Below are 12978 nucleotides of genomic sequence, written 5' to 3'. Positions count from 1 at the left end.
TTGAAATTTTCAGATATTTTAGAGTAAATCGTGAACAAAATTGACTGAAAAAATTGAGAAAAAATATTCACCATCTTCTCAGTAAATTCGATTTTTCTTGAAGGAAATATGGTAACGCCTGAAGGCTTTACGGCGTCTCTCCTTAGCACGGCAGCATTGCTCTGAGTCACATTCTGAATGCTAAACAGAGACAGAGTCGCAATAAGAATTGCAATTTTATATTTAATTGCCTGCCTGATTTTTTATATAAATGCCTGCAAAAATAGTTCACATGTTTCAATCATTTGCTGTGAAATTAACACATCAAAAATCGTTTATTCCCAGTTCTGTGTCTAGAACATATCGATGGTGAAACTACCATACCACGTATCTCGGAAAACCCGATTTTTCAGGAGAACAAAAAAAACTGTCTGCGTTCCTTATTTTTGATAAGTAAAAGGTAATAATTCTTGGAGATAGAGATGGTAAGATGCTCTTCACCACGCCTTGAGCATTTTTGAAAATAGTCGCAACAGTGGACTCATTGGAACTCTCTGCAGTCTGCACCTCCTTGGTGCAACAGGACTTACCTAATTAGCTCTCAAGGGAATTCCATCTTGTTATACCTGAGCTTGATAAACCCTTTGATTAGCCCCATTAGAGGCTCTTTTTCCCCCCCTTTTCTTTTTTTCAAGGTGAAAGTAAACTCTATCAGGGAAAATTTCTTAAACTTCATGTTTTTTTTTCTTTCTTGTTGGTCATTTCCTCTAAAAACTTCATCATAAAACTACTAAACCTTGAATCTCGGTTTATAACGTTGCAGACTTCCTGTCATAGGTACCTACCTACTTTGTTTTAAAAATGGAAAACCACTCGACATCAATTTTAAAAAACGTTCTTCATTTGTTTTTCCATGCAAGGAAAATTCTGTGAAAACTTCAAGGAATGATGTGGTATAGTTCTCCTTTAATAACATAAAATAGGAGCGGAGATTTTAAAACACTGGAAACAAGATTTGTGGTTTAAGAGTTTCACCGTCGATTTCTAATATCACTATATCTGTTGGTTGGTGTATCTTGCAGCAATAAAGTATAGGAGAAAGTCTTTAATGTCACCATGATAAGTTCTAGGCTGAAATCATACATTGACTGTGAAACTACCAGACTATGTATCTCGGTTTGCAACGTCGCAGACTTCCCGTCATTATTTCTTTTTTAAATGGAAAACTATTCAATGTCAATCTTAAGAACTTACGAGATTTTTCCTCTCTGTGCAAAGAAAAATCTGTGAAAACTTCAAAGAATAATATTGGTTTGTTCTCTTTCACAAAAATAAAATGGGAGCGAAGATTTTTAAATACCGCAAATGAGATATGTGGTATGGTAGTTTCACCGTCGACATGGTATCTAAGGGGGAGGGAAGCTTTGAACACATTAACCGACGCCAAACAATTGGTTCTGAGGTTTCATCCTGTTAAAAAAAACTTTGTGATAATGTTAATTGTCACCACCAGTCACTATTTTCCTGAATAATTTCACCTACCTAACTCTTTCATCAAAATCACCTGACTTCTTTATCTGTGACACACCCAGATTTAAAATTAGCATTTTATTTTTGGGGGAAAAAGTTGACACCGAATCCTAGCTGAGTACTTGGCCATCAAAAGAAAAAAGAAAAGTAAATGAGCTGTTAATAGTTTTTTTATATTTCATGGATGATGATAATGATAAAATGAAAATATAATATAAAATAAAAATACACTTCTAGTTTTGAGAAATGAGAACAGAGAGAGGTTTTGAGCAACTGATTTGACTGTCGTGCCAAATGATTTTGATTCACAGCCAACAAAACAGAATGGATAAATAAATGAAAAAAAAACAAACAAACAAACAACATTAAACTGTAAAATAAATAAAGAATAGAATTACTTTGCTAGGACAGCTGCAAAAGTATCACACGAGTATCACAAAATTTTAATTCAAAAGGATAAAATAACTTTCTATTGATTTTATGCATTTACGACATGAAATAATTGCAAACAAGAGAGATATCCATGGTGAAAATGAAATAAAATAAAAATACACTGCTACTTTTGAGAAATCAAAAGAGAAAGAGGTGAATTTAAGCAACTGATCTAACAGCAGTATCAAATGCTTCTGATTCACAGTCAACAAAATATAATAAATAAATAAATAAATTAAATGAATTAAATAAATAAATACATGAATTAAAGAAACAAAATGAAACTGTAAAATAAAGAAAGAACAGGGCTACTATGCTAACACAGGTACATAAGTATTAGAGGGGTCGTCAGCTAAGTTGACGGTTGTTCACTTTCGGTTTGCAGGCGTTTTTGCGTCACTACTATCCACATGAAAACATCTGGCTCTCTCAGAAGCAAGAACACAAGCTTAGATAAGTTTTTTAATACTTTCAAACCTTGTAACACTTTAATTTTTAGCCACACAGAAATCACAACCACAAAAAAGTCGCAAATCATAACTGATAAGTAGTTTTTTTACGATACGATCATGAGACTGATGTTTTCAATGTGGATAGTAGCGAACGCCGCTTTGTTCAGAGGCTCAAATTCGTCGTTGGCTCTTGCAAACCGAAAGTAAACAACCATCAACTTAGCTGACGACACCTCTACACAAGTATCACACAATTTAATGAAGAAGGATATAATAGCTATCTACTCATTTTAGGCATTTAAGACATAACACATTGCAATCAAGAGAGCTATCGTTGGTGAAACTACGAAAATATACACCTTGGTTTGCATTGTTGCAGATTACCTGTCAAATTTTACTTCTTGGAGGGATGATTGATCTTCGTTATTGAACAAAGTTGTGAGCTCTTTGCCCTTACGAAAAAACTCTCAAGTATTTCTTTCAAGAATTTCTGGTAATAGTTTCTTGAAAAAATAAAATAGAAACGGAAATTTTGAAGCTTTGCAATCTAGATACATATTTTCGTACTTTCACCATTGATATATAATTACATTCCTTGGCATAGATTTGGTTGAAGTGAACTTCTTCAACGGTCAAGTAAACCTCATTACAAAGATTGTTCTCAGAGAAAATCACCGTAAGAATAACATTGAAAACAACATAATATTTAAAATTGTTGGGAAAAAATCCTAAGCCTATAAAATTTTTGAAATGAAAAAACTGCACAGGTTTTTTTAAACAAGGAAAAAAAAGGCTTGTGACAATACTGAATATTGACCTTTCCTCTTTTGCACTTGTTTCTTTGGCGCAGTTGACTCATGTAATGAGCATGAAACCGCGCCTATTGATTCCATTTGGTTATTCAGCAGACTTCGACCTTTAATGTACAATGACATAAAATAATGGGTAATACTCATGAGAAAGAAAAATGAACACTTGACTTATCAGGAAAGGTCAGTTTAATGATAATAATAATAAAAAAAAATATGTTTTCCCGAGTTACTTCACGGTTTCTAAAAATTCTTAAATTGAGGTTTTAATTGTTCGAGTATACCAAATTAATGATGAAACAAGAAAAATAGGCGTCTTCATTACAGTGTCTCAGTATTTCTATTTTTAAGTATATTTCATTAAAATATAAAATCAATTTTATGTGCCAAGAGGTAGGCAGTGCCACTAACAAAGAAATGTGTTTTTAGAGTTTCAGCATCAAAATACAGCTCAATTGTTAGGTACTCTACACTGTGAGATTCTTCAATATAACACATTTAAAGGAAAAAATACATTTTGAAGATTGCTTACGAAGTCTGCAAGCCATTCAGAATCCAAGGTAAGTGAAACAGAGGTATGCTCTTCCTGACCACTTTAGCTGAAATGTAGATTTTTGTCCCTGCCATCAAAGCCACAGCATGAGATTTGAATTCCAACAGCTTTGCAGTCTTGGCCGAAAACAAATATGACCATCTGCTGTTGATAAAAAAGGACACATTCGGTGAAAGCATATTCTTTAAGAATAAAAATTCATTTGCTTTCAGTGAGGTGGTTGTTTGTTTACTATTATTAACCAAGATCCATCCATACAGGTCAGTCATTCCCGAAACAGAAATGAGAATATTCTGCGCATGACATCAGCATTACTGCCGCAAAAACCAGAAAAGTTGGAAACAATGCTTTTCTTATGGGAGAGAGCAAATTTTTCTTAATGAATCATTTAAATTTCTTACTTTTAAATCGTTTGAAACTTTCTGGGAAGCAAAAAGATTGTTTAAAAATTACCGCTCAGGTCTTCGATTTAGCCAAATTTTTGTTTATATATTTTTAAACGATTTTTGAAGTTGACTATGTCGGGCATTTGGTGGCTTGTTTACATTCGGGCAAACGGCTGTCCCGCCAACTTGAAAGTATACGGGAAAGCTGGGTTTTTGTCATACTTTCGAGGTTTTACAGTTTTACTGTGCTGTTATTTTCAAGTGAAATTAAGCTGTGATTATTAATATTAATTATTTACTAGAATTTACAAAGATATCTATGAGATCTAAGAGATCTTTTTTGCAAGATCTAAACTCCTTCTCGTCCGACCATTCCGCAAGTTTTGTGAGAATGAAGATTCTCTGGTGAGTATTATTTCTTGTATGTTACTAGGTAGCTAACAAAAATTAAAGTAAATTTCAGAAGGGACAGGAATATTTCTGAATCCACCAAATTAAGAAGGTGAATCTGCACTTAGCACCAATTATTATCAAATTTTGAGGACTGATGAAAATATGAAAGTAAAGCTGGAACATCTGCAGAAGCCCAGTAATTTGTTATCAACTTTAACTGATTTCTGAAGCCTCATTAATAGACACGATGCCAAAAAAGTTTATGTAGGTACTTAGTTTCAGATTGCGACAGAAGATTGTTTGCCGGCGTTAATTACCCAAGAGAATATCAACAGCAATCTGATGAGTTTTCTAGCTTCTTATCCATCGCTAAATACATGTGCATCTTTGTTCCACTGCTACTGCAGTAGGACAGCCATTTTGTATCAAGCTATCAGCAACATCCTGAGGTTTTCAGTCAATTTTCGAATTAACTACGTTTTATATTTCAGAACTATTATTTGAAAGTATTTCTGCTAAATGGAACTAAGCACCAATTTGAGTTTCTTTTGAAGATTGTCCAAGTGCATTCGACCAAACAGAACTAAGGGCCATAGAAACGCATTATGAACATAGGACAGAATGAGTTCGCATCTGATGGCAACTGCCAATCCAAACACCCCTCTCCCCTCTCCTTTGGCTTTTGTCACACATATATTAGAGCGCCATCTGTCGGCCATTCACTTCTCTCACTATCAGAGTCTCCCTCTCTTTTATCTCCCCCCTACTTCGTTCGACTCCTTCAAGTATGTAGCCTCTTCTTCGTTGTCTCGCTCTCGTGTATCTGATACAAGAATAAAGTATTCCTAATGTCTTCGAAGTTATCGTTTCTCTAGTTCTTTACCAAAAACCTTATCCCCTGAAAGCTTTTACTTCCCTTCCGCAGAAATACATCCATTTCTGCCTCAAATTTAGGAAATAATATAAGTTCCCCCAGCTTTACCATCGACGCACTTGCTTATGTGGATGAGCTAGAAATGGTAATTCCTGATCCCTGCATGAGGATCATTGCCAATTTTCTCACTCTCTAGTGGTAAAATTTTATTCTGGATGTTCTGTATGCATTTTTTAGTTTGAATTTCACACTGATGAAGCTCCTTTGATTTTTAGGAACATCTTGGTTCCCTGCTTGCTCACTTGATTGTCTAATTTTTGTTTTAATTTGAGAAGAACGCATCATTTTTCTTCATCAACAAGAACTTCCCTTTGTCTTGTGAGAATGAAGATTCTCTGATGAGTGTGATTCCTTCTATGTAACAATTGGACTTATGTACATTTCAGCAGAGTTCATTTTAATAAAGATGAAGAAACAGGCTTATGTACATTTCAGCAGAGTTCATTTTAATAAAGATGAAGAAACAGACTTTAAAATATCTGAATTCGCGATAGTAAGCTTCAGAATAAATCAAATCAATCAAATCAAGCTGGTAAATCTCTAGCATCAGTGCCAAGTATCAAATTTTGAGGACCAATGAAAATATTAAGTTAGAATTGGACCAGATGCAGAAGCTTCATATATCCAATTAAATTTTAAATGATTTCTGCTGCTTCATTAAAACTACTGCTTAGCAATGTGAGTTTTCACTGTGTTTTGATAATTTTGCACCTTCCCATTCAGTACTACCTTTCATATGCCTCTCTTGATCGATCCTCTGCTGCGACATTAGAGTAGTCCATTAAGTTTCAGGCTCTCAGCGCACACATAAATTTGTGACACCGTTTGAAAATAAACCTCATTTCATCGTTGAATGTCCAAAGTATCATTGCCAATTTTCTCAGTTATGTGGTGTAGAATTTCATCCTAAATGTTCTGTGTGCATTATTTAGTTTAAATTACACACTGATTAAACTTGTTTGATTTTTAGGTACATCTTGGTTCCCTGCTTGCTCACTTGATGGTCTTAATTGTTGATTTTATTCGAGAAGAACGTATCATTTTTCTTAATCAACAAGTATTTTGCTTTGTGACGTGAGAATAAAAATTCTCTGGTGAGTATTATTTCTTTTATGTGACCAATCAGGCTGAGTAAATTTTAGCAGAGTTTGTAAAGTATCTGAATCCGTGATATTAAGCTGGTAAATCCTAAGCACCAGGAAGTATTATCAAATTTTGGGGATAGATCATAACAGGTAGAATTGGACAGTAAGCTGCAGAACCTCGCTAAATCCATTTCTGATTCTTATGGAAAAGAGAGGCTGAGTATGACTCCTAGAGATAGAATTTGTGTGCTCTCATTTGATGAGATAAGCATCAGCCAAGAGTTGTGCTTTGACAAAGGAAAGGAACAGGTCATTGGTCCTCACAAGAAGGCTCAAGTTGCATTTGTCCGTGGACTTTTTGATTCCTGGAAACAGCTTTTCTATTATGATTATGACCAACGAATGTCGACAAATCTGTTTAAAAGTCTCATTAAAACAATGCACAACTTAGGTTTAAAAGTTGTTGCAGCAGTTTGCGACGGTGGCTCAGAAAACCAGTTCGTGATTAGAGAACTTGGGATCATACCCAGCAAGCCTTATTACACCATTGAGGGCACTGATGAAAAAATTTTTTCATCTTTTGGGATACACCACATCTCCTAAAATGCCTACAAAACCATTTAATAGACACTGGATATGCTGTCCGTGGAAAATCTGTCTCAAAACGTCCCCTAGTAAAGTTGCTGCAATTTCTCAAAACTGAAAAGGCGAAGACAGAAAAGGAACACATTAAAGTGATGGAGGACAGATCAAAAGAGGCTCTGAAGGTAACGAAGAGGAAAGATGAAGAACAAGCTGATAAAGCAGAGGGTATTAATTTTGAGATGCATGAGAGCCATTTAGCTTAACTGCCCGGTGGAGATCCGCACGCTGATCCCCTTGGACCACCTTATTCAGCTCTTGGAGGAGATGAAGACACAGCATTAAGGAAAAAAGAAAAGAATCGGAGCGAGAGGATATCCAGATTGCTTTCAAGCTGAATGAAGATATGCTTTATGTATCCAATACCCAGCGACAGAATGTTGCTAAAGCAGCAAAGTTGATTTCCCATACCAACGCGATGGCCCTGAAATATTATCATGATAAAGAAGACATTGGTGACTCCAGTTGTGAGGGCGTTATAGAGTTCCTGGAGCTATTCAATGAATGGTTTGAACTTATGAACTCTACGGACATGTTCACAGGGTACAGAGGGACAGAAAAGGAGAAAGAATTTTTAGAAAAGGTCAATAAGTACATCATGGAGATGAAAGTTATCACCAAAAATGTAGAAAAAGTCGAGTATAGTTGCTTAATGCCTTTCCAGAACGGTTTCCTCCTGTCAAATGCAGCTTTGCAAAGCCTGCTGCCTTACTTAAAAGAAAAATTCTCTAATGGGAAGATAGACTACATTATAACAAGAAGACTCAACCAAGACATTGTTGAAAATTTCTTCAGCACTATCAGAGGGATTTTGCCTTCAACGACCTCCCTGACTCTCTTGATTTTAAATGCAGGATTAAATGGTTCCTGTTAGGCAAACATCCCAACGCTTTGTACTGCTGATACCCTTAACACCCAGGTAGATCAGCTGAACGAAGCCTGTTTAGTGGATGCCACTTCCTTGCGACCTGCGGCTGAAGAAAATAAAGAGAACAGCACTGAGATGCTGAACCTCCAGAACGTCCAGATGGTGAAAGCATCTTCATCTGATGCTACTTCTGTGCAGCTCCCAGCCAGAGAAAAGGACAATAAAGGCTCTGACAAAATAATGCTCACTCCTGAGCTCTTTGAGAATTTAATTGATTGTGACCTCTTCACAAAGGATGAGGCCACCCAAGATTGGCTCTCCTGGGAAGAGGAATCAGAACTGAAGGGAGAAGAAGCCTTTAGAGGGGAATATAAGCTTCCTGACGTTTTTACAGACACCTACACCCAAGGTCGTAACTTCCTAGCAGGTTACACTGCACATAGGTTGAAAAAGAAAAGCAAATCTCCCCAATACCTAAATTGCCTGAATGTAGTCCCCTAAGTCTTAAGTCTTAGTTCTTTATTTACTGTTTTTTTATTTGTTTGTTGAAATTTTTGTTACATTTATTTGATGTTAAATTTTGTTCCATTATATTATTTGACGAGTGTTAAGCTCATAAATTTGTATGAATTTCATGAGGCTGTTGCATTAATAAATATATTATTATTATTATTATTATTATTAAAGAAGCATCCCGAACTGGGTGTTCACACTTCCAAAAAAAGGAGGAGAGGTGATAGTTGAAAGTGAAGGAAAATGAAAGTGAAAAAGTGAATGAAAATGAAAGTGAGCAGGAGCAAAAATGGACCGAATGTCTCTCCAAAGGTTTTTTAACGGAAGCATCTGCTGACTGCAAAAATGCCATCAGAATCGCAGATGAGGAGTTTTTAAAGTTCCACGGCCCTACACAGCTGAAAAGAGAGACACAAATCTTTAGTAAGGTCCTAAAAGAACCAAATCTCGCTTGCCTCAAGGTTCTCTTGTGAGCGAGGAGGCCCTTCTCACCTTCATTAGAACGCGCACCCTCACCTGCTTGCGAAATTGGGCTAAGCTTCTTCGACAAAAAATGTTCTTCGTCATGTTCTATTATTCTGTCATCTTCAATTGTTTCTACCTTGTAAAACAATCATGAGTTTGATTTCTTATATGTTTTACTCTTTTCATGGCTACAAGCTTCTTTTCACTCTCAATGTGGTTTTTTTGATTTTTAAATTTGTCTTTTTCAACTTGCACTTTTCATGCTTTACAATAACTTTAGATTGAATGTACTTAGTGACTGAAGTAATACTCTCTTATTCCATCTTCTGTAATTTTTTTTACTTTATTAAACAATCATAACTTTGATTTCTTGCATTTTTTAATGCTTTCCATGGCTATAGGCTTTTTTTGCTCTGTCATTGTGGTTTTTTTGGTTTATAAATTTGTCTTTATCAACTTGCATTTTCTTGCTATATGATTTTCTGCGCTTCTTCAACAACCCGCATTACCTCTCGAACTCCCTTAAACATACCTGAAAGTCCATCATAAGCTGCAACAGAGAACAAAAATTGCCTGCATTTGGCACGGAGTCTGATGTACTCTCGGTAATGGCCAGACGATGAAGAATTGACAAAGTACTACTGGAAATAATTGGACAAGACATGGAAACCCACGTACCAAAAAATAATGTTGCAAATAAAAGGTAAGTATGGAAGTAAGTATTCGTCATTGATTTGAATAAAGATGGGAACTTTCTGTAATTAGGAGATGAAAATTCTTGACCATACTCTGGTACTGGCGTAATAAAGTAAACTTTTCGAGCTGCTTAAGTACATAAATCCGTTCATTGTCTACCCAAGTGAGATCACAGTACATACATATTAAGAATATGAGTGAAGTTATGAATGTGATGAACATTTGATGAAAATAATTGCTAGGTAAGAAAAGGCTAAACTTCACTCTTCAGCACACTGAAAGTAAATAACACCGTTCAACAAATAAAAAGGAACTAATTGAATAATTGATAACATAACATCAGTTAATCGTAGATCTAACAGGAGATCGAATTATGCGCAACCTCGAAATAGCACTGGCTGAACGTAAACAAACAATCCACCGAATACCCGAAATGGTTAACCTCAAAAATCATTTTTTTAAAAATATAAAAAGGGATTATCGATCAAATTGAAGTTCCATGCGCTAATGCCGAGACTTTTTTTTTTACATTCAGAAAGTTTCAAACTGTTTTAAAAGAAGAAATTTAAATGATTCATTGAGAAAAATTTGCTCTCTCCCATTAGAAAAGCATTGTATCCGTGCTGTTTCGCTTTCGCGGTAGTAATGCTGACATCTCGAGCCAATGGATGGGGCTAACCCCGAGCGGGGATATCTGCGCAATGACTGACCTATATGGATGGATCTTGCCTGCCATCAAAGCCGCAGCATGAGATTTGAATTCCAGCAGCTTCGCAGTTTTGGCCGAAAACAAATATGACCATCTGCTGTTGATAAAAAGGACACATTCGGTGAAAGCATATTCGTTAAGAATAAAAATTCATTTGCTTTCAGTGAGGTGGTTGTTTGTTTACTACTATTAACAGCAGACTGTCATATTCATTTTCGGCTAGGAATACAAAGTTTTTGAAATTCAAAACTCACACAACGGCTCTATAGAAGGAGAGAAAAATTAATTTCGGCAAAAAAGGTCGAGGAGAGCATACCTATGTCTCACTTACCTTGTTCTAAATCACTAAAAAATCTAATCAGGTATTCCACTTCCAATATTTCTAACACCACCACCAATAAAACCTAACCTGCAGCGACACCTCCTATACCTGCAGCACCACCTCCAACCTAGCCTGATATCCTGGAAAAACAAAATAAATTGATTTGTTTAGACACAACATGAATAATCTTTTCGATTCATTCTAGAGCATTTTCACATTTTTTCAACTATCTCTTCTTGCCCTCCTCTTTCATCGTACCATGGCAATGAGCAGAAAATTTAAATTTGACATCAAAAGAAATAAAACGTAAATAGACAATGAAACTCCCAGACTACGTATTACGGTTCGTGACGTTGCAAATGGAACGTCACCCAAAGTAAAGTCTCAAAACCTTACATGAACTATCTTCTCCGTGCTAAGAAAATTTAGTAAGAAGGATACAGATATGTTTTCTTTTAAGAAGGCAACATAATAAGAGCAGAAATTTTAAAAGAGTGTGAATGAGATATGTGGTTTGGAAGTTTCACCGTCAAAATAATTATGGAAACGCCATATGGACCGAGCTTATCAGAAAGGAACCAATCCACATCAAGTTGAAACTGAGAAGAGGAGGTTTGAAATTTTGCTCCGGCATAAGACTCAGTGTAAAAGATGAACTTTAACTTCAATTTCTGCAAAATTCGCTCGAACAAAAACTCTGAATTTTTGACGATAGATAGCAGAGCAGTGGTTGAGTTCAAAACCAATCATAACTCAAATTTTTCCAACATGTGCGTTGGTTTCTTTCTGCTTAATTCAGTCCATCAACAGTGAAACTACCAGACTGCTCTTCTCGTTGGCGGCATCTAAAAATCTCCTCTCCCATTTCATTTTTTTTATGGATAACAAATGAATATCATTCCTTGAAGTTTACACTGAGTTTTCTTCACTCAGAGAAGAAAAAAATCACAGAAGTTTACGAGAATTGATTTTGAGTAGTTTTTCATTTAAAAAATAAAGTATGACAGGAAATCTGCAACGTCGCAAACCGAGATAGGTGGTTTGGTAGTTTCACCGTCGCCAGTTACAATATTTGGCAGTAGACAAAATCAGGTGAACAATCATTTAGTAGCAAATGCGCTCCTGCATACCTGCACAATCACCAATCAACAAGTGGGCAAATTATTATAAAATTGATGGTAATCTATTGGGCTGACTGCTTTAAGATCCTGCAGATCTTGACTTTGGAATTGGCAGACGCAAGGACCATAGATTAGGGGGATCACTCTTCAATGTTATTGCGAATGAGTCATCTAAATTTAGTTTAAAATACATTTTTCCATCCGGACAGTATTTGAGGCATTGGATGTCATTCACTACAGGATCGCCTGGCTTTCGACCAGGACGGATGGAATCATAGTAATGAAGTTTGTCAAAATCTAGGATAAAATTGTAGTCAATGTATTCCCGTCATACGAACATGGCTTCTTTCGGGCTTCAACAGTGTGTTTCACATAGTCATGGGGGATATAAATATTTTGATTTTTTAACGGCCGTTCTATGGCAGCATGGACGCTGCCGCATTCCATCTGCGTATGCCCTTTTATTAATTACTTCTGAGTGATTTCAACCCTTAATTCCATTGAGGTATGCAAAAGCGCGTTTGCTAACACATGGTTTTTATTTTGATTACAGCAGTTGTCGCTGTAGATAACAATTGGTGTTCTGGCCGTGGAACTGCAATGCTTTCTTAAATAATTATTTATGCAGGACCCATAAGTGTTGGTACTTAAATCCGCCACGGTTTCATACAACCAGAAGCAACAGCAGTGGCAGCTACTTAGGTTATAAACAGTGAAATTATGTGAACAAAATTTAGTTTCATGGTACATGGCATTCGCATTCGTCGGTGGTGAAACTTTCACTGCCTGCAAGTCCATGCACAGACAAATAATACCGTTTTTGAGGGCTCGAGCCTGGTCAGAGTCCTTTTCAGCTCTTGCTCTATCTTTATCAAGAATGTGTTGCTCCCATTCTTTTTGGGGCACATTTCCAGACTTATGACCTACACATGTATCGCACTGGTTTTTTTTGGGTGGAAAAAAACTCAAGTTCAACTGATAAAATATCTGGCGGAAAAAGGTTCTTCTGACAGCAGACTTATTATGTTCCGCTGCAAAAACTTTGTACGTTTCGTACAAATCGGTTTTACTTTTCCACCTTTCTTCAAG

General features: G+C 36.1%; 1 protein-coding gene across 5 annotated transcripts in view; it reads right to left on the bottom strand.

Annotated features, from left to right (window-relative positions):
- Positions 1–1415: 1415 nt before the first annotated feature.
- LOC109039420 (CCR4-NOT transcription complex subunit 10) overlaps positions 1416–12978 on the bottom strand; it is a 36896-nt gene continuing 25333 nt past the window's right edge. For 3 of the 5 annotated variants that reach the window (XM_072304784.1, XM_072304782.1, XM_072304783.1), the window contains one exon: positions 1416–10908. In XM_072304784.1, coding sequence (XP_072160885.1) covers positions 10871–10908 — 38 coding nt within the window. In that variant the 3' untranslated portion in view covers positions 1416–10870. The remainder of the gene's footprint in view (positions 10909–12978) is intronic. The other 2 variants (XR_011900590.1, XR_011900591.1) reach the window with 2 other exon arrangements.

The sequence above is a fragment of the Bemisia tabaci genome, chromosome 9 (assembly GCF_918797505.1).
Source record: "Bemisia tabaci chromosome 9, PGI_BMITA_v3".
Taxonomy (NCBI): Eukaryota; Metazoa; Arthropoda; class Insecta; order Hemiptera; family Aleyrodidae; genus Bemisia; species Bemisia tabaci.
This window is presented reverse-complemented; position numbering and strand designations above follow the sequence as displayed.